The sequence below is a fragment of the Gorilla gorilla genome, chromosome 8 (genome assembly GCF_029281585.2).
Source record: "Gorilla gorilla gorilla isolate KB3781 chromosome 8, NHGRI_mGorGor1-v2.1_pri, whole genome shotgun sequence".
Classification (NCBI taxonomy): domain Eukaryota; kingdom Metazoa; phylum Chordata; class Mammalia; order Primates; family Hominidae; genus Gorilla; species Gorilla gorilla.
Window position 1 is genome coordinate 126,744,896 of NC_073232.2, and position 27,420 is coordinate 126,772,315.

Consider the following 27,420-nt stretch of genomic DNA (forward strand, 5'->3'; position numbering starts at 1 on the left):
GCAGTTTCTTTGTAGCAGATCCCACAAGAAGTTTCTCTTGCTGGAGGGCCTGAATGCATGTGGCCCCAGATCCTGGTAGTTCCTGAAGAGGTAGGTCAAGTTTGGGACCCTAAATCCTCTTAGCCCTTTCAGTTTCAAAGCTCCATTTCCCTAAGTCAGGCTCTATGTTAGAAGAACGTTTTCCTTCCTCTGCTTTCCCTAAAGAGCCAGGAGACCTCAGAAGGCATGTGTGAGTGTGTGTGGATTTTTGATGTGGGAAGGGAAGACTGGGGCTGGTATCCTTTAAAAAGAAATTGCCTTGATTTGTTTAAAAACAAGAAATAAAGGTAATACATGCTAATTTTACAGATTTTGGAAAATCTAGAAGAAAAGAAGAGTAACCCATAATATGTCACTCAGAAATAACACTATCTTTTGATTTATATCTATCTAGTATTTTTGTATACACACATATAAACCTGAGATCATACTATAAATGCAACTTTGTATCCTTTGACTAATATCACGTGCATTTCCTATATGCTTAGAAAACATCATTTGAAAGGATTCAGCATCCTCTTGATTGATAACAGACTGTCCTTCTGGGCTGCTGCAGGCCCTTGCTACAGGAAGGAGGGTATGAAGAGGACCCCTTCATGGTGGCCATTCCTTTCATTCCTTTTCTCCTGGCCCATATCCTGGGAAAAGACTTGGAGAAATGTTCAATCCCACAGTCATTCCTTCAGCAGAACTGCATGAGGGAAGGAAGGTGTGGCACTACCTGGGTGGATACCACCTTGCTCTGCCTGGCCCTCCAGCAGCCTTTCAACACATGCACTGCACACATGCCCCCATGTGGTCTCTCTTTCCTTCCCACAACAACCCAAACCTTCCACACCCCTCTGACCTCCAGCACCAATGCCGTCTCCTCTAGAGCCCAGCAGGTATTCTGCCATATTCTAGTTACTATTAACAGATAGCTGTCTTGCCTTGCCTGCCAGACTTCAAGCCCCTTGAAGACTGGGACCACCTCTTGCCTATCTAGATGGTTTATACATAGTAGTCATTCAAAAAATATAGATCTTATGTAACTAGCATTGAAGACAGCAGCAAGGTAGTTTAAGGACAAACCTTCATTAATTGCTCTTCTTGAAGCTGCCGACGTCTCAGAAGTTCCTCATCATCTTCCTCTCTGCCACTAGATCTGCGTTTCATGTCAGGTCCTAATTCCACAGCAAAGACAACTTCTCACATCAGCCCCAAGACAAGGGAATCTTAACGGGCTAGTCCATCTGTGTTCAGTTTGTTAGGCTGGCAAGGTCAGCAACGGTCTTTAACACTTTTAAGTAAACAATACAAGAGAAAACAAAAATGCCTGCCACCAACTCAGCATTACTGGCTGGTTTCTCAAGAAAATGGCCCTGTGTGACAAGCCAGGTCAACGTGTAATGCAAGGAAGGCCTGAATTTAGGCCTCCCTGCTCAGTTAGAACTGGGTTTGCAACTTAGTCTAAGTTCACTGGTCAGAGATCACTTTAGTAAATGGAAGGGCATCTCCAGTTGTTATTTTGATGTCTTTGAAGTGAATTTCCTTTTTCCTTTCTTTTTTGAGACAAGGTTTCACTCTGTTGCCCAGGCTGGAGTACAGTGATGCAATCATGGCTCACTGCAGCCTCGACCTCCAGGCTCAAGCAATCCTCCCACCTCACCCACCTGGGTAGCTGCGACCACAGGTGTATGCCACCATACCGTACTGATTTTTAAATATTTTTTATAGAGACATGGTCTCACTCTATTGCCCAGGCTGATCTCAAACTCCAGGGCTCAACTAATCCTCCTGCCTTGGCCTCCAAAAATGCTGGGATTACAGGCGTGAGCCACCACGCCCAGCCTCAATTTTCAAATAGAAAGAAATGCAAATTTCTCTACATACCAACAGATAGGTAAGATAGTCATTGTTTTGTGACATGTGTTTAAACCTTGTAGTTTTCTCTTTTTCTGAATATTTAGAATTTCATAATACTATCACTCTGTCTTCTACTCTTAGTAAATTCAATAAAAAGCATACTTTTACTATTTCTTTCAAGAAATGGGTCTCTAAGGTTTTCTTTTTCTCATCCTTTGAAAAATGGTCACAAAAGAGTTTTATACTAATAGGTAAATAAAAAGCATTAATACAGGTACAATTTTACTTTGGAACAATATAGTAAATTGTGTTCAATTTTTTAGCTTTCTGGAAAAGGGGAGACAGGGAAAGGAAAGGAGGAATCTGAATGGTTGGGAGGTTAAGATAATTATTGTTTTCCTAAATTGCTTGGATTAATCTGGCTGTGGGAGGAAACAGGAAAGTTTGCTAATCTAATCAAAATAAACTTTAACTAATAGTCTTAGTTTTCAGCATTTTGATTAATGGACCTGAAATTTTTCCTCCTTTTGGAATCTAAAAGAGCTTTAAACTACTTAGTGATAATAAATTCAACAACAAAAACTTAATTCTCCCTCTTTCCAAAATGTAGCTGCTTTAATGTCCCAGTAAGCAATTTACTAAACTAGCAACCTCAAGGCCTCAAGAACTTCCTGAAGGGCATGGATTGGCATAGAAAAGCTGATGATTGGTTCTTAGTTCTCACAATTATAAATGTCAGTGTGAAGTTTTTCTCTTTAGTTTACACTAATGAAAATCAATAGGCACAAGTTTGCAAGGACTAGATAAATTTCATTAACATAATGTACACAATACTTGTGAATAATGAACTTAGGAGGTAGATGTTCCTTAAACTCTTTCTATAAATATCAATTGATTTAAAATCCACTTGTATTGCTTGTGAAAGATATTCCAAAAATAACTTATTAAAAATAGCACGATGAAGATTAGGACATTTTGGAAAATTGAAGGCCTTTTAGGTTGTTAACAGAAATGTGATAAGATCATATCTTTGTAAAGCTGACTCGCTAAATTTTCAGTATTAGCTTCTGGGTTTGCTAATACTTCTTTTTAGGCCGAGTAGGTTCACTACTGATAATATAGTAAAGACACAAACATAATTGGAAAGCATGAAGCAAAGAATGAAACAGCTAAAATATGACATTTTAGCACAGAATTCATGAAAATGGTAGATGTAAAATCACATAACTTCACAGAAGTAATATTTCAGAACACCTACTACTCTGCAATAGCCCTTTTGCATGATGGACAACGTGATCTCACAAGAAAAATGAAAGTGCTTCAGTGTTAAGATTGGTTGTTAAGAATTACAACTACAACCCAGAAATAGTCTAAAACAAATTTAACTGAAAGAAGTCATGCTTCTACAAACATTCGGTAAATTCACCCACTAGACTCTAATTATATAGAACAATGTTCTTGCCACAAGGCTTTCACTCAACTATGTTCAACAGAGTTACTGATTCTGCAGTATTAACTCTGAGAGTCCATGCAAACCATTGGTTTTAGACCAGTTCTGGATCCCAGTGGGTTTGGTTAGAACAAGACTCTGGTGGATGTGTTTTTGTAACTTTTAAGCGTTTTGTACAACAAGTTAATACCACGTTAGTTCTTTTCACTATGCTACCTCTTGGTCATATTTTTCTTTAAAATCTTCCTAATAGGATACATTTTCTTTCATGTTTTTAAGCATGTCATCTTGAGCTCTCCTAGCAGTTTGTCCCTTTGACTTAGCCGTGACAGTTGCATACCTACGGCAGCAAATGAGGGGGGACCAGGCCAGTGGTCCGTCTCAATCTTTGGTGTCTCGCTGGGGTCTGGTGCCTGGGCTGCTGGGAACTTGGAAAACTTGATGATATCTTCTGAGGACTTGCTCTGGGCTGCCAAGGCAGCTGCATCTAGATGGGAATCAGGGGTTGCTTAGCTATTGGTCTGTAAGACAATGGTGGTACAACCCCACTTACATAGTTTTCTTGTTCTCTGGCAAAAGTTTCAGTTCCAGAAAGTTCTGTCTATTACCATTATCCATGGCCCAGTCACTCAGAGGTACCTATTGACAAGTCAACTCATTTTCCTTAATTTACGTCAGAAGCAAAGCTTCATTCTACATGTGTTCTACATCTGAAAAACCCTATTCTAGAGTGCTGCCCAGCACTAGCTAGATGAGGCTATTTAAACAAAAAAAATTAATACAATTAAAATTCTGCTCCTCAGTTTCACTAGCCATATTTCAACTGCTCAGTAGTCACATGTGATTAGTGCCTACTGTCCTGGCCAGTGCAAATATAGAACATTTCCATCCTTATAGAAAGTTCCAGTGGACAACACTCTCCTAGAGTAATTAGTAATCTAAAATTAAAGAGCTAAGTTGAAAGCATGACGCTGTCACTTGACTGTAGTTGTTAATCATTAGAGGGTTGGCTGGCTTTGCATCTTTGGGCAAGAAGCCACAAATATGTTGGTCCAGTTCATTCTATTATTATTATTATTATTATTATTATTATTATTATTATTATTATTTGAGACAGAGTCTCACTCTTTCGCCCAGGCTGGAGTGCAGTGGTACAATCTTGGCTCACTGCAACCTCTGTCTCCCGGGTTCAAGGGATTCTCCTGCCTCAGCCTCCCAAGTAGGTGGGATTAAAGGCATGCACCACCATGCCCAGCTGATTTTTGCATTTTTAGTAGAGACAGGGTTTCTCCTGGCCAGGTTGGTCTCGAACTCCTGACCTCAGGTGATCCGCCCACCATGGCCTCCCAAAGTGCTGGGATTACAGGCATGGGCCACCACACCCTGTCTGGTCCATTTCATTCTAATCCTTATATACTAAATACATGTGTCCTTGAGTCCTAGGAGAAATGGACATTGGAAAATCCACTTTCAGCTTGCAGGAATTTGGCACTGAAACTTATGTTTGCCGTTTCCACTCATTGTTTTGTTCAAAGGTCTGTGCACACAAGTGAGTTATCCAACTTTAAAACAACAAAAGCCAAACTAGCAGCAATATTAGTTCACAAAGTTCTTATTGGCTATGCTTAGAGGAGGAGTCACAGCTTAGAGCCCCACATCTAACCTACAGAGATGGAGCAAAACAAACCAGGTTAAATGGACAGTCCCTGATTCTGGCTAATTTTGCAAATCGGCCAGGGATGTCACTAAATATTTCAAAATGTATTTATAATGCCTTAAATAACTTTTTTCTTCTGGGCTTACATATTTTAAAATCTGGAAATAACCTTTTGAATCTTCAGCTCTAAGTCCTCCATTTTTCGAGTAACCTTCGGGGTCTCAATTTGCTTAAATAACTCAACCAAGGTCACCCAATACAAAGGGGTAGTCTTTTTTCCCTTCCTTGGAGACAGGGTCTTGCTATGTTGTGCAGGCTGGATTCTAACTCCTGCACTCAAGCAGGTCTCTCATTTCAGCCTCCCAAGTAGCTGAGACTATGGGTGTGGGCCACTGTGCCCAGTTTAGGAGGTAAAGTCTTGGCCAGGCATGAAACAGTGTTCCTCTGAGTCTCTAACCTCATGAGAAAACCATTTCAGCTTGGAAAACACTACATAGGAAATCCCCTTCTTAAAGATGGACAAAACATGTTAGCATATAAGGAGTTCTCAGAAGTTCTGCATTATGAAGAACAAATTTAAATCAAGTTTAAATCTAGCCTTTCTCAAACGCATCAGGGCACAGACACCAGTTTGGGGCATAACAACTATTTCTTTGGCATGGAATGGCTGTTTTGCAAAAACATCCTTTGGAAAGCGCTGGTCTGGCTGGGCTATTTTTAATTAATTATAACAGACTGAAAGACTTCAGTCAAAGTAAATATTATGAAAAGAAGTCAACTAATTCCTTCCAAACAAATAATCTAACATTATCCAATCTCCTTAAATTTTAATTATTTGATTATTTTTGTTCAGAGAGGAGGACCTAAAGATAGTATTTTTTAAAGTCTGTAAGTTGACAAATCAAACGCTGAGAATTTTATTCTTAAATTAACAACAAAAGGATGACTTCAAACAGTACTTACGCATTAGAATTGGTGAAGTCAGTAGTTAAACATTCACATGTTAATGAGTGTGTGGAAAGACAATAAACCATAAAAAAAAAACAAAAACAATGTTAACAAACTTAAAAAGCAAGCGTATGGTTTAAAACCTCAAAAAAAAAAAGATGAGAAAAAAATCATAACTCTAGAACCATTACGATACATACATTTCTCTTTGTCTTCCTGATTTTGGTCTAAAATTTTTTTCCTTATGCATTTTCAATGTTATTTGATTTTCACATCGTCCTAATTCTTCTTTCTTTTTTTTTTTTTTTTGGCGACAGAGTCTCATTCTGTCTCCCAGGCTGGAGTGCAGTAGTGTGATCTCAGCTCACTGCAATCTCTGCCTCCTGAATTCAAGTGATTCTCCTGCCTCAGCCTCCCATGTGGCTGAGATTACAGGTGTGCGCCACCACGCCCAGCTAACTTTTTTTGTATTTTTAATAGAGGAGACAGGGTTTCGCTACGTTGGTTGGGCTGGTCTTGAACTCCTGACCTCAAATGATCCACCTGCCTCGGCCTCCCACAGTGCTGGGATTACAGACGTGAGCCACTGCACCTGGCCTCATGTTATCCTAATTCTTAAGGACTCATGAATGTCAGTCAGCTGAATTCTAAAGGCAGCCTTCAAATTTCCAGGCACAATCTGTGTAGAATTTTCTGAAAACGCCTGAAGACCAGCTTTAGATATCTTTTCACAAAGATTTATGGTCGATATATCTACAGAGACTTAATAATGGTGGAGGAAAATGTGATTTACATAAAGTCATGTGAGTTCCTGAGTTAAAAAAAGGAAAACAGAATTATACATCCACGTTAGTGATTCTTAGTTTGCAGGAAGTTCAGAGACAAACTGATCTAACTAACTGGTTTTTACAGAAGAGAAAACTGAAGCACAGAGAAATGACGTCACAGAGCCATTTAGGGAGAAAGTGGGAGCAGAGCCTTGACCTCTGTGTTAGCCTGTATCCTGTCCACTCCACTGTGCACACATCTTCATGCCCAATAAGAAACTGGAGACCTGGACAGCCAAGTTGATGTAGGCTCAGTCAAATTAGTTTTTCTAGGTGGCTGGTTTTTCACTAGTTTAAATTAGTCTCATCAAAGTTATTTTAAAGGGTGACTATATTTGATGGCAAAAAGAAAAAAGTCTTGCTAGGATGTTTGTGAGTTGCTGTGTGACCAGTACTTCCCCTTCTCTAGGAACGGAATGATACATTGTTTGATGGGCTCAGAAACAGGTTAGAAGCTTTCTAATCAAGCTAAGTCTCTCCATCCAGGAGAATCAATTTTACAATATTTACATCTTAGTAGACCAGAAAGGCATAATATGCTGGATGCCCCAGTTTTACTCTCAAAAGCAGCAGCAGGAAAAGCCTTGCAGAGGACAGCAAGGAGAAGTTCAGCTGACTTGGCTATTTAAAAGCTACACGGAGGAAAGCGGGTTTTACCATGCTGTTTGTAGATGGGTGGCTTTCGGTAAATGTTGATTCCTTGATCTGTGGAAATGAAAAGCAAAGGTGTGTGATTATGGGAACCAGTTCAGCGATGGGAAAAACAGATCAACCAAGGGGCAAATCAAACTGAAGATCTTGAACAAAAATAACCCAGAAGGTTAATTTCTGTATTACAAAGATTGAGTTTATTGGAAGAAAAATTATAGAAATGAGTGGCTTACTACAGACAAGTGTTATGGAAGCCTTTGTAATACATCTTAGGATATATAAAGATGTGATTAACTCATGAGCCATTTATTTCAAATACACACTTCATTGAAAGTGGGATTAAAATAGGAAGAAACGCAAGCAGTGGTGGTACTCTTATGGTGAGAAAGACATAACCAGCTTGGGGAAAATGCCCAAATTGCTATTGTCTAGAAATTGAGCCCCCAGTAGATACCAGTGGCTCAATTTACTTTTCAACTAATGAGTGGAACAGTGGAAAGCAATGTAGAAAAATCAAAAGTTTTTTTAAAAAAAACATAGAAACTTTTTATGTGCAAGGCTAGCCTGGTGTGCTGATGGGATGTTCAACAAATCCTAATTTATACAGGCCAAATTTTTTAAAAAAAGAATGAATGAAAAAGAAAAGAGATGCTAAACACTATGTATGTATTTATACAAGACCCCCTTGGATTATGGAACCATTTTGCTTTAACTATAAATACTCAGGAAATTTCAAAAGGTTTCTGTTTCCCCAGAACCGTGGGCACTGTATCTTGGTGGGGCATTTTTATGTGAAAAATCCCAAATATAGAACATTAATTTTCAAGATTCAATTAAACTTTTTTAGAAAGGACAGTCCCAACTAAGTGATATAAATCTCAGTGAACTTTCCTCTGTTTTATTAGGTAAGTTTAGAAGCAAAAGAAAAAAATGATTATAGATTCTAAATATGTACACTTACATTAATATAGTGGGTAATTTATGAAACTACTTTCAGTAGCTAAACAAAGCAAAAAACAATATACTGCTGGTAGAAATATAATATTATTACCTCTGATGGCTAATCCTGTCCTTACAAAGTGAGCTGATTCTAAACATTAAGATATTATATTAATGGGCTCTGATTATTTCAGTTTCTGATGTCAAATTACTATTTGTATTATGACAGCAAATGCTTGTGACTACTAGAGCAAAGCTTGCAGCACCAAGCCTAAATTGCAAGATATCTTCACGGGCTATGGAGATGGCTAGTCTGTTATGCGCTGCAGAAAGACCAACCAATTCACCCAATTCTACATCTCTCTGAAAAGTCCTTGGAGAAAGTCTCCACATTAGAGAAAAACAGGAAATATAAAAGTATTCTCTCAGGTGATACTGTGGTTCAGTCTTTAGGATGAGAAGATAACCAGATTGCCATTGCCATAATTAGTCAATGACAGCAAACCACAGAAAGATATCTCAGAAGGCAATGATAAAAAGGTACAATTAAAATTTTAGTAAAAAACAAAACAAAACAACCCAACTGCTTTTACCCATCACCCACACTCTTCAAAGATTATTTTAGAAAACATAAACCTTCAACATAATCCTGGCATTTAGCACATAAAACTTTTGAAAGGCCCCCTAGGTCAGATCCTGCAATTTAGGGTTTGTTAACTGTGCATCCCAATTAAAAGAGCATGAGAGATGAGACAAGACGAGGTTACAAGGCTACATTCTACACTGTGACAGGACACCAAGACACAGACTGTGTCAGCTCCTACCTGGAACATGGAAATGTTTAGGGGCCTGAGCGTAAGTTGGAGTTAGAGGGCGGCTGTCTGGCCGGTAAGGGAGAGGGGAGTTCCGGCCGCTGGACGGCTCATTGCCTCCAATGAGAAGAATGCAAAAAACAAAATGAGAGAAGGGAGAGAGAAACAAAGAAAACAAAGCAAGTGTAATAAAAATTCAAAACAACAGACTGGAAGGAGGTTCATCAAAAAGGAGAAACAAAAGAAACAAACTCAATTTATCAACTTGACTTGCAAAGGTGATATCAGGTTTAGTTTTCTGTTGCAGCGATTTGAACTCAGGTGGAGCTGGGTTAGAAGCAGCTAGCGGTCAGGTGCGTCATTCCAATGGCATGCATTGAAAGCTGTGGGCTCGCAGCAAACTGATTAGATGGAGGGGACATTGGGAGCGATGGAAAGCTGCTTGCTCATGATTCAGGATCAGTTGTCAGGTGGTTAAATCCCAAGCGTGTAAAGGAGCGGGCTAGGCAAACCCAAATACAAATCACTCTCAAGCATGATGGTAGCAGCTGGTAATTAGCAGAGGTTTCTCCAATCTGAAGGTTAAGTCCGGGAACCCGTGTGGTCACCAAGTCCTTCCCCTTAGGAATACAAAGTGCCTTCAATTGCAGCGTGTTTGCATATGTTTCTGTTTTCCTCACTTTGAAATATATAAAATAGAGTCAGACACGTGTCAGCCAGGTATTTCATGACCATTTATATACCTCTCCCCATCTTTCACTTCAAAGATGAGGCTCAACCCCGGCCAATGATTCAATCACTGAAACATTTATTGAACACCTACTATGGCTGGGCACTGAGTACTACTGAGGACAAATAGATGAATGAGATATAGTCCCTGCCCTCAAGGGACTTAGAGGCTAAGGAGACAAACTTAAACGCCATATAATGACATGCAATTGTTTACTCTGAGGTATAAGAAAAATGCTATGAGACTCAGATGAAGGTGCCACCAATTCTTCAAGCTAGGTTTGAGCTGGGCATCAAAGAGTAAGCTCACCAGGTGAGAGGTTAGGTGAATGGGAGGGTGGGAAGCCCATATTCCAGACAGCTGGAATGTCATGAGAAAGGAGGGTGTGGAAGGGTGCAGACTGGAGGAGCAACAGGACTGGCCACCTTGTCTGGAAGGCATGGTGCTCTTGGAGGAGAGAAGAGGGACCAGGGCAGAAAAGAGAGCAAAGGGGTGGCTGCAAAAGCTTTAAGTGCCACCATAGCCACCATCACTCCCTTCTGACCAGGAGAATGGCCAAGATAAACTAATTCAGCTTGTGCAAAATTAGAAAGAGATTTGTAACTGGCCTAAATTGTCCCCCTACCCTATGTCTGGGCAAACATCTTGTCTCAAGAAGACACCAGAAGATGTAGGACTATTAAAGCTCAATAAATTAGTAGTGGTAATGACTTTTACTTCTGAGTTGTAAGAGCTCTTTATATATTCTGGATACAAGTCTCTTGTCAGAAATAATATGAATTTGCAAATATTTTCTCCCAGTCTGTAGGTTGTCTTTTCACTTTTTTGGTGGAATTCTTTGAAGCACAAAAGTTTAAAATTTTTGATAAAGTCCAATTTATTTATTTATTAACACTAATAATTTTAAATAAATCATAGATCATCAGAAAATAGAGGTCTGGCCAGTTGCTTCAGGTCAAATTTTTCTAAATCTATCCAGTCAAGTGTGAAAGATGTCAATTGTTACAGTTTGAATATACATTCAAGAGAATTTTAATGTCTCAGCATGTACATTTTTAAGTAACCAGAGTACAGATCTACACTAAATGGGCAGTAAGATATTCCAAATATGGGATCTGTGTCTATTACTGAGTCAAATTTAGATTTCTGGCTTTTGGTTATTGGTGTTCTGAAACTTTTGTCTTTTCTTATCAAGGGTTGGTTTAGCATCCAGCCCCAAATATGTTATAATGTTGACTTTATTATTTAAGTCATATATTAGTTCCTAAAAATTATGAAATATCATCCCAAACTATTGATCTATTAAAAAGCTAATTTATAAAAATGTTATCTCATTTACCCCTCTCCTAAAGAGAAGTAACTAGTTCCTATTGGGAAAAAATGAGTATAAAAAACACAGAGGAAAACAGAGGAAGGAAGATTATAATTTGCATTTAGAAGGAAATAGTGTTTTAAACTTGTTGCTGAATTAAAACTCGGTCTCATTTATCATCATCAGTGCTCAGGGTATTGCCTGGCCAGGAGTAAGTGCTTAATAAATGTCTGTGAATGAATGATTGAAGGAGGCCAATTAATTACCTCCACAGCTATTTATTGGCCTAATTTAGCAAGCACCATGGCAAGATTCACCATCAATTTTCTCTAAATTAAAGGAAGCCAGATGCTAGTGCAATAAGTCCTCACTTAATATCAACAGGTTACTGGAAACTGCAACTTTTTTTTTTTTTTTTTTTTTGAGATGGAGTCTCGCTCTGTCTCCCAGACTGGAGTGCAGTGGCGCGATCTCGGCTCACTGCAAGCTCTGCCTCCTGGGTTCACGCCATTCTCCCGCCTCAGCCTCCTGAGTAGCTGGGACTACAGGCGCCCGCCACCACGCCCGGCTAATTTTTTGAATTTTTTTAGTAGAGACGGGGTTTCACCGCGTTAGCCAGGATGGTCTCAATCTCCTGACCTCGTGATCCACCCGCCTCAGCCTCCCAAAGTGCTAGGATTACAGGCGTGAGCCACCGCACCCGGCTGGAAACTGCAACTTTAAGCAAAACAACATATAGCAGGTCCTTGAAGAACGTCGTTTATTTCAATCTAGAACACTGATGAGGGGAAAAACTAGTTTTTTTAATATTTCAATTCACTTAAGTCACAGTTTCCAAGAACCCATTGATGATGATAAGTAAAGACCTGTGTACAGCACTGGGCTCACAACAACACCTGTTTTATAAGTTTGCCATTACAGCTAATCCTTGACAACTCCAATTTAAATGTTTCACTGAAGAAAAATGATTTAATCCTATGAACATTAGAAATTAACAAGAGTAATCCATAACTGAAAAACAGAATCATTCTTACGGTCTTTTCTCGAAAGAAGGTATAATGGGTCCCAACTTTTACTACTGCTTCTGAACCCCCCTGCCGCATGCTTTTGTTCTTTCACATAGACCTCCACTGTCCTTGCAGAAAATCAGATGTTTCCAGGAAAGTTCTCATAGGTTTTGGTTACAATACACAATCAAATGAACCCCCATTAAATCAGTTTTTATCATTATTAGCCAGTGTCACGCACACACAAAAATATCTGCATATGCAGGACACAAACTTTAAGGTTATTAGAATTAGACATTTGTCCAGGGATTAAAATATTTCTATCAACAAGACCCTGTGTTGGCCAGTGCCTGTAGAAGCCCCTCACTTCTTGCATATGGTCAAAGCCTCTCAAAGGTTATGGAGTAGCTGTCTGAATTCCCAAGGACTGGATTCTGGCTGAATGCTGTCACCAGTTGGGTGTGGTTCTATATTAGGCTGGATGTCTTCAGCAAACATTCACCTCTCTAGTTGTTTTTAAAAAAAAAAAAAAAAACACTACTTTGTTCAAATTTTGTAAGTAGATTTAACTATAATCATTTAAAATTTCCCACAAAGCATTTTTGAAAATCAGGTAAAGAGAGACCCAATAACACACCCATCTCAGCAATTCTGCAGAATGTGCTTTTCACATATCACAACCACTCATTGGGGAATAAGTTCTTGGAATACATAATGTTGCTAGGTACCAAATTCTTAGCCCTTGAAATACCAAAGGCATGACAAATTTTGGGCATTTTTAAAAGAAAAAGAAAAATTCTCAAGAAGAGGCCTCTTTCCCTTTTCTAAATTAAACACCTTATCTTTATTTATTTTTAATTTTTTTTTTTTTTTGAGACAGAGTCTTGCTCTGTTGCCCAGGCTGTAGTGCGGTGGTGCAATCTCGGCTCATTGTAACCTCCGCCTCCCAGGTTCAAGCGATTCTCCTGCCTCAGCCTCCCAAGTAGCTGGGATTACAGACATGCACCACCACATCCAGCTAGTTTTTGTGTTTTTAGTAGAGACGGGGTTTCATCATGTTGGCCAGGCTGATCTCAAACTCCTGACCTCAAACTCCTGACCTCAAGTGATCTGCGGCGCCTTGGCCTCCCAAAATGCTGGGATTACAGGCGTGAGCTACTGCACCTGGCCAATACCCTATTTAAATGATATAACTTTGAACCCAACCCTGGCAGGAAATAACTTATGGGGGCCCTAAGAGGTCATCTGTGCATAGTTCCTTACTTAAACAAAGTAATGTGTGACACACCAGATGAAATATCATATTTGGAAGATATCATTATTTTCATCATCATCGTTGTCATCAATCAACCCTGAATAAGATACTGTTTAAAAATAATAGGCCAGGCATGGGCATGATGGCTTATGCCTGAAATCCCAGCACTTTGGGAGGCTGAGGCGGGTGAATTACTTGAGGTCAGGAGTCTGAGACCAGCCTGGCCAACATGGTGAAACCCTGTCTCTTCTAAAAATACAGAAATTAGCCAGGTGTTGGTGGCAGGCATCTGTAATCCCAGCTACTCAGGAGGCTATGGCAGGAGAATTGCTTGAACCCGGGAGGTGGAGATTGCAGTGAGCCGAAATTGCACCACTGCACTCCAGCTGGGGCGACAAAGTGAGATTCTGTCTCAAAACAAAAAACAAAACTACTCTGTGTGTGTGTGTGTGTGTGTGTGTGTGTGTGCATAATACAATAGTATATATATATATCACACTCATAGCTATTTTGTTCCTTTAAGTCCTCAGATTGGGCCACCCTAAGTTGTTAGTGTTCTCATCTATTGTAGTGACAAGCTACTATATTTCTATTTATCTTTCTATTTCTATTTCTTGGCCTTCATTTTTATCTCCTTTCCTGTTAGCCTAGTAAGCCAATTTTTTAGACCTCAGGGGAGCATTCACTCACAGGACTCTCACTGTACTTCACACATTTAAATGCCCATCTCCACTTTCATTCTTCTTTTTGGCACCATGAGAGCCCGAGTGACTAATTCTAAGACAAGCGAATAGAGATGGGGGTGTGCGATTCTGCTGTGGGGACCTGTTGGAGCACTGCCTAGCTTTCTGGACTCAGAGTGCTTACATCCCCAAATATAAATGAACATCTTGAGGGAACCTTAAGATAAGTTGGCGGCATCCAGAATTTTGTGACAGTTTTAAGATTGCCGGTTCTTGTCTAAAGCGTCAATAAGAGTTACGGTTTCCTTCAGCAAGTGTCAAATATATATTTACATCATGGCAACTCATATTTATAGCAAAAGAGGAAAGATTCCTTTCAAAGAAACTTAATATATGTAACCCTCCTGCTCAGAAATCCAATTTATACTTCATGGACACAGAATGTCATGTCTAGCAGTATTTCAAAGGGGAAGGAAGAGAAACTTAGCAGACACTTCACAAACGAAGCCCGAAACAAAGTGAAAATGGTTTTTCCAAATCTCTAGGCATAAGGTTGTCCAAATGGCCCAAAGATATACTAAGATAGAATGAGGCTACAAGGAAGTTTGGAGGACAGAAATAAAAATACACCCAACCAACAATGGATGTTATGGAAAATGAATGGGGAAGCCAGTGAAGGAGAGAAACAGTCTATGCCGTGCATCTCAGCTTTACAACCATGCAGGCGTCCTCAGCTCAGTGAGCCCCAGGCCTGGGTCACATGCTGCAAAAACAAGGAACAGGAAGTGGACTTGGGCAACGGAAGGCTGGGCTTCTGGCTGCCAGAGTGGCAAAGGGCGCCCCCTGCCTCTGAGATGGACATCCTACCTTAGGTCAAGCTCCCAGCTCACATCCATTAAAAACAAAACAAAACAAACAAACAAACAAAAACTCCCTCAAGTTCCAAGACAAGCTCCAAGATAAAAGTCAATGAAGGGCCACAAAAAATCCTGGAAGACATTGACTTATCTCAAAGATATCTTGGATGTGTTATCAATGGCCATAGGCTCCCCCCATTCGGAAATTTCTAAGTGCTGGAGAGGTCTTCCATGTAAATGGATGCATGTTTTTCAAAATAACTAAGACGTAATTCCTTGGAGAATCCACATTTAGCCAAATACACTAGGCTTTTAAAGCAATATCTTTAATGTACAAAATCTCCACCACATATCTTTTTTTTTTTTTTTACACTGCTCCCTGTGGAGCAGGACTGCCCAATAGGCAGTGTGCCCAAAGCAGCCAATGATTTATCTTTAAGGTTGGCAAAAAGCTCATATGATTGAAAAACTAAGTATATACTGTTATGTACATTACACTTTGCATCTGAAGCATAAAGACTATTTCATATGAACAAACTATAGGCACACGTCTAGTAAAAAGAAAAGGGGAGAGAGACTATTAGATGTTTTTAAGTTCAGGGTCACTAATTCCTTTTGGATAATGCTTTTTATCATTCAAATCCAGAACACCTGACGGTGTCAAACACTTCAAATGCAGACTGAAAACAGAAAAGAATGTATATCTACATTTTTAATAAAGCACCATTTAGGAACATAGGGGTGCTATAATTTTTATAACCATTTAATATTTCTATGGAAAAGTAAATATTTCTTAATTTTGTGATCTAAATGACTGAGGATCATTCTTGGTCTAAGAGTCAATAAGAATACAATTTTCTGGCTAAAAGGGATGAAAAATAAACGTATGCTTTAAAAATTATCTTCACACATATTTATACTGAAATGCATGGCCCTTATATGAAGGAGCGTTCCTGGGGAGGAGGGGGCCTGGGTCTAGTCCAGCACTGCCACGTCCTAGTGGTGAGCCCCTGGACAGTTACTTAGCCAGGGCCTCTGTACTTGGTCTCCTCACCGAGCCCATTTCCCAAGAATGCTGTGAAAAGTGAACAGAATGATGGCATCAAAAATGATTTAAGGTCGGGCGCGGTGGCTCACGCCTGTAATCCCAGCACTTTGGGAGCCCGAGGTGGCCAGATCACTTGAGGTCAAGAGTTCGAGACCAGCCTGGTCAACATGGTGAAACCCCGTCTCTACTAAAAATACAAAAATTAGCCAGGCGTGGTGGCGCACGCCTGTAATCCCAGCTACTTAGGAGGCCGAGGCAGAAGAATCGCTTGAAGCTGGGAGGCGGAGGCTGCAGTGAGCTGAGACTGTGCCACTGCATGCCAGCCTCGGCAACACAGTGAGACTCTGTCTCCAAAAAAACAAAAAAAAGCAATTTAAGAGCACCATGCTGACCAAGGTGGGTGTGCCCCACACCAAGACACTTCACCTCGTGATGTAGGAGTCTCATTGTTCTTGATTTATAGAGGAGTCAAGTGACACTCAACAGGATAAATAAGCAACCCAAGGTGATACAGCTAGCAAGTGACGGAGATCATATCTGAACCCAGATTCCAATGCCCATGGGCTTTTCAACTCTCCACATGGCTACTCATGGACATGAAGCAGTATTAGTCATTGACCATTTATGGACACTTTGTGCTGTGTTATTTGGACAAACTGTGTAACTTTATAGGGCCTGTGACACTTTTCTTTCTACAAAAAGTCTCTCTCTACAAGTTGAAACATATAATAGCCAAGTGAGGAAGTTTACATTTTAATGAACCAATAATGTATTTTTTCTTAAATATCAGAAATAACCAAAATCTTTGTTTTCTTTCGTTTTTTTTTTTTTTGAGACAGGGTTTTGCTCTGTCACCTAGGCTGGAGTGCAGTGGCTCGATCTCAGCTCACTGCAACCTCCACCTCCTGGGCTCAAGCAATCCTCCTGCTTCAGCCTCTGAGTAGCTGGGACTTCAGGCATGCACCACCATGCCCGGCTAATTTTTTTTTGTATTTTTGGTAGAGATGGGGTTTCGCCATGTTGCCCAAGCTGGTCTTGAACTCCTGGGCTCAAGCAATCTGCCCACCTCAGCAGAAATAACCAAAATCTTAATTTGGCTAATGGCTGTTATATTAAAGTCTCTTTAAAATACACAACTGAAGGGTTTTTTTTTTTAAGAAAAAAAAACAGCATAATTTATTTATGATTTTATAAACATTCTCTAAAGTATAATCTTGACATTTTATAAATAAAAATTTTCCCCCAAAATACTAATTAGCACTTATAATTTAAAATAATCTGTCGGCTGAGCATGATAGCTCACGCCTGTAATCCCAGCACGTTAGGAGGTCAAGGCGGGTGGATCACTTGAAGCCAGGAGTTTGAGACCAGCCTGGCCAACATAGTGAAACCCAGTCTCTACCAGAAACACAAAAATTAGCTGGGTGTGGTGGTGCACACCTGTAATCCCAGCTACTCAGGAGGCTGAGGCATAAGAAGGTTGCAGTGAGCCAAGTTTGCACCATTGTACTCCAGCCTGGGTGACAGAGCGAGACTCTGTGTCAAAAAAAATAAAAAATAAAAAAAATAAAGTAAAATAATCTGTCAAGAGTTTTAGAGAGTGTTGCACCTATCAAAAAATTTGCTAATGGCAAATGGCACGTGTACCTTAACTCCAGGTGTGTCTTTGATAAGCATGATTGCTTCAATAAGCAATATTATTTTCAAAACATAGAGAATGCTGAAATTAGCAAATTTATAGAATCACTGCATACTGATAAGTACAGTACATGTACCTTTTAGGATTCAGCCGCTCAACAACCAGGTGAGCACAAAGAAAAAGCTTGGGTAGCCTGACAACGAAAATTCAGTAAACCAGAACAAGCTCCTCAATGGAAGCATCAGGGCCACGACACGTGGAGCAGCACATGGTTAAGAGTCCTTTAGGACTGTTTTAAGACCCGTGATAACATCTGTGCTTGCCTCCTCCTTCCTCCTTCAGCTATTATTATTGGTTTATTTGGTTCAAATCAAGTTCGCACCATTCTGGGAACTCCTACTTAATTTTAAATTATGACCCCTTTGTAGCCTCTTCAGGGTTCTCGGCTCCCCCAGTGTGGAGAGTCCCAACTGAGGACGGCTGCAGAAGCATTGCCGACAATGATGAAAAAGAAGGGATGGGGCAGAAATGTGAGGCGGGAACAGAAAACAGAAGGCAAAGCCTCTCTTCTGCATCATGTGGGAGTTAGGACAAATCAAAAGATGACTGCTCTGAGAGTCGGCTCAAAGAGAAACATTGATGTTGCCATAGATCTTTTAATGCTGCCCAAACATGTTAATATGGTCATGGTTTATCACCGGTAAGACAGCTTTTGGATATCTGTTACTAAACACTACCGTGTTTTGCTGAGACACGTTGCGTATTGAACCCAGGAAAATATTCCAATTATATATATTATATTTTGTTTCAATGCATCCAAAAACAAAATAATAATATATATGTATATTTTCTTTTTTTAAAGTAGTGGATAATAAATCTTATGGTCTTAAACATACTTCCTGCTTCTTCATCTAGAGCCCTTAGAAGTGACATATTTCTCCCAATGAGAGACGCTATGCCCCTTCTAAGACAACTGTTGGGTATAGTCATGACACACGCAGGCATGCTGAGAGCTCAAAAGCTCGGCACTAACTCTTGGAGATACACCTTATTAGCCTTCCCAGGGTGCTAATAAATCTCCACTATGCAGGGTGCTGCCTGGAGAAACCTGCCTCCTTACCTTTGATATGGGGAATGAAGTGGTGTCGGAAAGGGGGGTTGGGGCGGGAGTCGCTGTGGGTGGGGCTGAGGCTGCTGGTGCGCAGGTACGACAACCTCTGCACACCAGGAGACAAAAGCTCTGTGCAGCAAGGAGTCAGGGGCAGGGCACGGTGGAAACAGAAAAGAAGAACAGAAATTAACACAGGAGCAGGGAAAGTGCCATCGTTCCAAGGGAAAACAAAATAAAGAACGTTAATTAGGAGGCTGAAAAGGGAGGAAGGAGAAAGGGTTAAGAATGCACCTGCTAAGGCTGAGGCAAAGTGGGGGAGAGTTTGCAAAGAGGTTCAGGTGGGTACAGAGTCACTCTCTGAGAATAAATGGCTTTGGTGAGAAGAAATGGTCACCCGGATGGTCTCTGTTCAGCCAGTAGCAGGCACGTCATTTAGACTCAACAACAGCTGTTTTTAAAAAGCACCTGACAAAACAGAACTCTCTGAAATGCTTATAAAAAAAAATGACAATCATTGTATTTATATGTAAGGGTCAGGTTTTTTTTTTTCTTAAGCAAACATCGCACTGTAAGTTTAATTTTATTTCGCCTACATAGAAGGAAAACCTGTTTGTGTTCCCTGTGTGGCAAAGAGGTCTATATATCCTGAGAACTTCAGCAGGAGGACTGGAGGCTGGAAACTCAGTTATCTCAGGAAGAATGGACCATTCAAATTCAACCCAGACCGAGGGGGTTTTAAATCATCATCTGGCATCTAGAACTTGTGGAGTAGACACTTTGGGGTGTTCTATATGGATCACAAGTATGCTATCAGAATCCCTCCAGCTTCACTTTGGAAGGGCAGACTTCAAAATAATAACTCTAAAGCCTAACAAGTGGCATCGGGCATACATGTAATATATTGTGAAAGGAGAGAAGGAGAAGATTCTAAAGTCTATTGGCATCAGAACCATGATTGGAACAGATGGAAACTTTCTCAGTAAGGACATGAGCTTTTGGGGGAAGGAGTGTTGACTGACCACTCCCCTCACTGTTCAGGGGTCTTTGGAACAACAATGCCCCTATAACCCCACGCCACTCCGGCAACTCCATGGCTGGGGTCTCAGTGACCTCAGCATATGTACATGAGCAGGGTGGCAGCATAAAGGATTTCTTTTTTTTTTTTTTTTTTTTTTTGAGATGGAGTCTCGCTCTGTCATCCAGGTTGGAGTGCAGTGGCGTGATCTCGGCTCACTGCAACCTTCGCCTCCCAGGTTCAAGCAATTCTCCTGTCTCAGCCTCCCAAGTAGCTGGGACTACAGGCGCATGCCACCACGCCCAGCTAATGTTTGTATTTTTAGTAGAGACAGGGTTTCACCATATTGGTCAGGCTGGTCTTGAACTCTTGACCTCAGGTGATCCACCTGCCTCAGCCTCCTAAAGTGCTGGGATTACAGGCATGAGCCACAACGCCTGGCCCAGCATAAAGGATTTCTTATTACCCAAATGGACAAAGGCTTAAATCAGGACTCACGTCCTGAGCATGAATAAAATGAATATAATAGCCTATGAAATAAAGGAAAAAAAATTCCTGAGAACTTTCATTTAATGTAATTCAATAAATAGCACAAACATTTATCAGCGTAGAGAAAATTATACATTATCAAAGGATCAAATAGTTTGAATTCTCTACGATCATTAAATCTAGGGCCTTAGAAGATTGCAGCTTTTTATCATCCTGTTAATTCTTTTGGTTTTATTTCTTGTACAATTTATTTTAAAAAAGGTAGCATATGGGTTTGCTCTCATCTATGCGTCCAGAAGCAAGAAGCTTAACATGAAGTCTTCACAGACGCGCACCATCACCATTAGGTTTTATTAGAGGCCAGAATCTTCCTTGTGAATCTATTTCTCAGGGAATCTTGGATCTGTACTGGGATCTCCATTCTTCTCCCACTACACACAGGAGACACCCACTAGTAGCTACAGAGACTAAATTCTCTGCAGATGAAGGTCCACTAAAATCTGCTACTTCGTGGCATTGTCTACAGTAGTGATGCCTAATAATTGCATGTTTTCCAAGTCTGATCGAAAATCTTAGGGTTGGAAATGATTTTGTTTTCCAAGTCTGAGGGAAAATCTTAGGGTTGGAAATGATTTTGTTTTCCAAGTCTAAGGGAAAATCTTAGGGTTGGAAATGATTTTATGTCTCCTAAGTCTGACTGAAAATCTTAGGGTTGGAACGATCTTAAAAGTGATCAAGAACAGCCCTGAGTCCTCTTTCTAGAAAGTGCTTAACCAAGCATGCTTACTAACACCATGTGCCTAGATAAGGGAAACATAATCCAGCTGTTAAAAATGGCTAATACTGAATTTTAGATGATGTTGGTATGCCTAAAAAGCACATCAAAATATTTTCTTTGGGAGATCTCCATTTTAAGTCTCAAAGTGAAGAGATTTTTGTTAATCCTAAAAAAATTTTTTAAAAAACCCCTTGCTTCCAGTAGCTCGCTGTCAAAATATAATTATTTAATAAATCAAAATGAACACAGGCTTAGGATGACTGATGTTTCAAGAAAAGATAGAGCATAAAATATTGTTGGATACCAGTTTTCATTTTGCTCTGGGAGAGGGATGGAAATGTTTAGTCATTGATTTTTCAATGTGCTATCAATAGTAGGGGAAAAAAATCACAGAAACACAGTTTGTTATATAGAGTGAATCCAGGAACAGTCACCCTTACCAGGTCTGTGGAAATGCTGGGGAGAGCGGGACGTGGTTGGAGTGTAGCTGTGGCGGCTGTACACAGGGGAGTTGATGGAGCCCTGGCTCGTGGACCGATGGATCATCCGATCCCGAACATCCTGGTACCCCTGGAAACAAAGTTCAACACATTCAGGCTATCACCATTCCTCAGTAGGAACCACGCTTCACAAACACTGCCAAGGAACCATCATGTCTACTTGTTTACATATATTTGATTAATATATGCACTTATTTTTATGTGCAAATTTTGCAGGTATTTTATATGCAAATAAGCATTCTGTGGCTAATATACTTTGTTCAAAATCTGCAGTACTTGGGCTTATTACAAAATTTTAAGAGCCAGGTGTGGTGGCTCACACCTGTGATCTCAGCACTTTGGGGGGCCAAGGTGGGAGGATGGCTTGAAGCCAGGAGTTCGAGAACAGCCTGGGCAACACAACGAGACCTTGTCTTTACAAAAAAGTGTAAAAAATTAGCCAGGGATGATGGCACATGCCTGCAGTCCCAGCTACTCAGGAGTTCGAGGCTGCAGTAAACTATGATTGTGCCAGTGCACTCCAGCCTGGACGACAGAGTGAGACACTGTTTCTTTAAAAAAAAAAATTTTTAAACATGAAAACACATAAACCTTAATAGAGATAGGGCTATGGGACAAGAGATAATAATTCCAATGACCATGCTGACATTGTACTTTTCTGTTTCATAAGTATGTTCACATACCTACTAGATCTGCATAACAACAAGAAAAGGTAGGTCACATACTATCACCTCCCTCCCCCACTAATGTAGAAACATGGTTCCAAGCTGGTAAGAGCCCTGTGGGTAGGCATGTAGTTGGTATGGGCAAAGCCTGCTTCGGAACCAGACTCCTGACTCTAATCTCATCCTTCGTTCTGACCACCAACCAACCTATACTGTCTACGACATTGATCTGGTGGCATTTTAAATAAATTCTCCTGAATAACAAGTTGATGGTTGCCATAAAGCCGGTATTTTACTTCTCACCTTGGGAAACATATCCCAAGAAAATAATTTAAAATGCCCTTTAAAAGGAGGAATAATTTATTCAAATACTTTCATAGTACTACTATTCATAAAGGCAAAAATTTGCGTTACATGTTCAACAAATTGGGGCACAATTAAGAAATTATGACACATGGGCCAGGCACAGTGGCTCATGCCTGTAATCTCAGCACTCTGGGAGGCCAAGGTGGGTGGATCACCTGAGGTCAGGAGTTTGCGACCAGCCTGCCCAACATGGCGAAACCCTGTCTCTACTAAACATACATAAATTAGCTGAGCATGGTGGTGTGCACCTCTAATCCCAGCTACTTGGGAGGCTGAGACAGGAGAATAGCTAGAACCCAGGAGGCAGAGGTTGCAGTAAGCCAAGATCGTGACACTACACCCCAGCCTGGGCAACAGAGTGAGACTCTGTCTCAAAAAAAAAAAAAGGAAATTACGACATGCGAATTCAATGGAATATCACAGCACCACTAAAATGTCACCTGTCTCCAAATCTAGAAAAGGATATATTAGGTAATAAGTACAAAAAACCACATGCACACAAACACAATATAAAACTGTCTAAAGAGTTGAAAGAGTACAAATAATACTTTACATTTTAGGAATCTGTTGTCCTGTGAAATTTCTACTAGCATAATAAAAGTAAAAAGTTTGAAAGAATGCATTAATAACGACTAAATGAACACCTCAGTAACCATAGCTTTGTGGAATTTGAGAGGAAACGGCAAGGGGAAACTTTGACTTGATACTAGTTGTCTATAACAATAAATTAAATAAAACAACAACAAAACAAAAAGTAACCAGATTAAGTGCTTCAAGCTTGCACAGTTGGTCAATAGAAATTAATTCTTCATAAATTCAATGCAAATTATTAGACTATAGGTAGAAATTAATAATTCATAGCAGTCATAAACCATGAAAATATTATGGTATTTTTACCACTTTGAATTACAGAGATTCCCTAAAAGTAGTCCAGTTTCATAATATCCAGAAAGTTGCTTGGTTTTAGGATCGGATGATTGATTTCAGACTAAACAGAGTAACCTCCCATCAAGATGGCTCTGCTTATAGAATACGCCATGACTGCTGTTGGCCATTTCAGTATATTAGGGTTCAGAAAAATTAATTATAGATGCAGACAAAGAGCCCCACATTGGGACAAGTGACTTATGTTCCCGCAGACACTTTCCTTCCACTTAGAGGCACAGACACAGATTAAAGTGAGGCCATTTTTACTCCCTGGTCTCCAATTTAAGAGAAATATACTGCTGTGTCTTAGAGTCTCCTCTTTCACGGAGGTAATCCCCAAAGCCACCATAATGCCACACGCAGTTTTTCTGTTCTTTTGTATGTTATGTCCTTTTTCAAAAATCCCAGTCGAGGGAAGGGCCAAGCAATTCTCAAATTGCACCCATTAAAATGATAAAAAGAAATGGTACTTACTTCTGCTGATGGAGTAGGAGACAAAGTCCTCGGAGACTAGAAAAATAAAAGAGAATTTAAAGTCACAATGTTTGTTAACTCTTTGCCGTTTTTTTTTGTTTGTTTGTTTGCTTTTTTGAGATGGAGTCTCGCTCTGTCGCCCAGGCTGGAGTGCAGTGGCGCAATCTCGGCTTACTGCAATCTCCGCCTCCCAGGTTCAAGCGATTCTCCTGCCTCAGCCTCCCAAGTAGCTGGGACTACAGGCGCACGCCACCACCCCCAGCTAATTTTTTTGTATTTCTAGTAGAGATGGGGTTTCACCGCGTTAGTCAGGATGGTCTCTATCTTCTGACCTCATGATCCGCCCCCCTTAGCCTCCCAAAGTTTTGGGATTACAGGCGTGAGCCACCGTGCCTGGCCTCTTTGTCAGTTTTAATTAGAGTTGTTTATCAGAGTCAGCTGCAAATATTAGCCAACATGTACCTGCCAGCATCCCTCCCCATCTCCCTGTCTTCTGATCAGGTACAAATGCATCTGCCATGGGGCTCAGACAGGTAGACTCTGACAAAGTTTCGGGGAGATTCTGGTGCACATCTCTGCCTAAGAACCATGAATAGGCCGGGCGCAGTGGCTCACATCTGTAATCCCAGCACTTTGGGAGGCAGAGGCGGGCGGACCACAAGGTCAGGAGATCGAGACCATCCTGGCTAACACGGTGAAACCCCGTCTCTACTAAAAACTACAAAAAATTAGCCAGGCGTGGTGGCGGGCGCCTGTAGTCCCAGCTACTTGGGAGGCTGAGGCAGGAGAATGGCGTGAACCCGGAAGGTGAAGCTTGCAGTGAGCCAAGATCACGCCACTGCACTCCAGCCTGGGAGACAGAGCGAGACTCTGTCTCAAAAAAAAAGAAAAAAAAAAAGAACCATGACTAGATATGATTGTGATACATACTTAGGTGATCAAGCTAGACAAGTTGGAACCATTTCCCTTATATATTTAAACTACGCTCATTTTACTATGATGAGTTACAGCATCTACCGAAACATAGGATCTTGTTCACATGGTTGTTGACTAAATTACAACCACAGCAATCACCATAAAATAGTTTGATAACTAAAATAGGACTTTGGTGACCAGGCATGGGGCATCCTGCCTTGGCTGCGTCGCCAATCTCACTATCATTCACCTCGCCAATCTCACTATGATTCACCTCTGGCTTCCATCCTCCTAGGCACACAGGCTTCCTTGGGGCCATCAACAGGCCAAGCTTTCTGTCACCTCAGGGCCTTTGCACTTGCTGTCTCTTCTGCTGCCAGTGCTTTTCACCCAGACACCTGCAGGGCTCATTCCCCATCTGCGCTGATGTCTCTGCTCAAACCCACTGTCACACAGCATCTCCGTGACCATTCTATCGAGAGGAGCAACCCAGCCCCTGGTGCGCTTTCTCTTTACTCTGCTTCATTTCTCCTCAGAGCCCTACCACTCTGTAAAATTATATTACATATCTGTTTCTTTACTGTCTGTCTCCCACATGATGCCACAAGCTCCATGAGGGCAAGGACTGTTTGTTTACAGCTACATATTCCCAGTGATAACAGCAGCTCCTGGGACACAGTAGTTGATCAAGTATTTTCCAAATGAATAAAATGTTTACAATTAAAATGCAAAAAGCTTTCAAATAGAAATGAAATTCAAACAGAGCTATGGAGAACACAGCCAGGGGTGGACTTCTCAGTTTTAGAATTTGCCCTTTTCCCCACACTCTATAGTAAGTGGGCAGACTTTCTGTATTCTAAGCCTTCACAAGCTCCACAGTGTCCTCTGCAGCTACGGCCTGTCTCTAGGAGGTCTCAGCTGGGTGAAGGCTGGTCTCAAGGTCAGGGCCCAGGTCTGCACCTGCACTGACAGCAAGGCCCTGGAGGCACCAATGGCTGCACAGAACTAATCTGACTCTTGCAGTGTTTCTTAAATGGCAATATGTATAAAGGCCAGGTGCGGTGGCTCACACCTGTAATCCCAGCACCTTGTGAGGTCAAGGCGGGTGGATCACTTGAGGTCAGGAGTTCACGACCAGCCTGGCCAACATGGAGAAACCCCAACTCTACTGAAAATACAAAAATTAGCCCAGCGTGGTGGCACATTGCCTGTAGTCTCAGCTACTTGGGAAGCTGAGGCAGGAGAACTGCTTGAACCTGGGAGGCGGAGGTTGCAGTGAGCCAAGATTGCACCACTACACTCCAGCTGGGTGACAGAGTGAGACTCCACCTCAAAAAACAAAACAAAACAAAAGGCAATATGTATATGAGGTCTATAAAATAAGTGTGTTAAAAACTAATGGAATAAATAATAGAACAGCTTGTAAATTTCTCTCAGTTGCAAGATGCAAGTATTGGGAAAGAGTTCACTAATATATCTGATTTCTGATCCCAGGGGCACCCTCTATGCATAGAGAAAACCATGGGACATAATTCCAGGTCATGACAGTAAGTGTGCTGATTACGAGAGTAGCCAGCATTTTTCTTAAGCACTTATTATGTGCCCAGTACTGTTCTAATGTAAATAGCTCACTTACTCTTTACAGAAAACTTCTAGCATAGGTATTCTTGTTCTCTATCTTGAGTTTGCAGATAAGGAGATTGAGGTATATAATTTCCCCAAAGTTATGTGGTTAGTCAGCATCGGTCTGGTTTTTCTTTTTTTTTTTTTTTGTGGTGGTGGTTTTTGTTTTGTTTGCTTTGTTTTGTTTTTGAGACAGGGTGTCACTCTATCACCCAGGCCAGAGTACAATGGCATGATCATGGCTCACTGCAGCCTCAACCTCCTGGGCTCAAGTGATCCTCCCATATCAGCCTCCCAAGTTGCTGGGACTACAGGCGTGTGCCATCATTCCTGGCTAATTTTTGTGTTTTTTTTTGTAGAGATGGAATTTTGGTATGTTGCCCAGGCTGGTCTCAAACTCTTGGTCTCAAACAATTCACCCACCTTGGCCTTGGCCTCCTAAAGTGCTGGTATTACAGACATGAGTCACCATGTCTGGCAGAGTCTGGTTTTAAATGCAGAGATTTTCACCTCAAAGCCCAAACTCTTGAGTGCTTAATGTTTTACTGCCCTGATGGAGCTGCTGGGAAACGCACACAGACACGTACACTGCACACCATGAACCCCAAATCCTTAACACCATTAAAAAAAACTCACATCCCCTTGCTTGTATGAGTTAAACATTAGTAAATTCTCATCCACAGGGTCCAAGGCCAATCTCTATGCACTTTGTTCAGGAACTTCCCCTCGCCTCTTATCCCCTACGAAACTCTGTGGGGTTCAATGGCAACTGACGACCCGGGCCAATGCACCTGCGCTTGAGAGCGGCCGCAAGTGCAGCTACAGCTAAGTGACCACTAGGTGGCACTACATGAAAAT

At 41.0% G+C, this 27,420-nt stretch overlaps 1 protein-coding gene across 15 annotated transcripts in view; it reads right to left on the bottom strand.

Annotated features, from left to right (window-relative positions):
• ABLIM1 (actin binding LIM protein 1) overlaps nucleotides 1–27,420 on the bottom strand; it is a 390,799-nt gene that overhangs the window by 13,069 nt on the left and 350,310 nt on the right. For 4 of the 15 annotated variants that reach the window (XM_063710526.1, XM_063710525.1, XM_055352215.2 and 1 more), the window contains exons 11-17: nucleotides 24,025–24,060; nucleotides 21,533–21,662; nucleotides 18,820–18,939; nucleotides 9,181–9,285; nucleotides 7,424–7,471; nucleotides 3,675–3,821; nucleotides 1,111–1,202 (exon numbers count right to left, since the gene is read on the bottom strand). In XM_063710526.1, the coding sequence (XP_063566596.1) occupies nucleotides 1,111–1,202; nucleotides 3,675–3,821; nucleotides 7,424–7,471; nucleotides 9,181–9,285; nucleotides 18,820–18,939; nucleotides 21,533–21,662; nucleotides 24,025–24,060 (678 nt within the window). The remainder of the gene's footprint in view (nucleotides 1–1,110; nucleotides 1,203–3,674; nucleotides 3,822–7,423; nucleotides 7,472–9,180; nucleotides 9,286–18,819; nucleotides 18,940–21,532; nucleotides 21,663–24,024; nucleotides 24,061–27,420) is intronic. The other 11 variants (XM_019034674.4, XM_055352217.2, XM_019034676.4 and 8 more) reach the window with 6 other exon arrangements.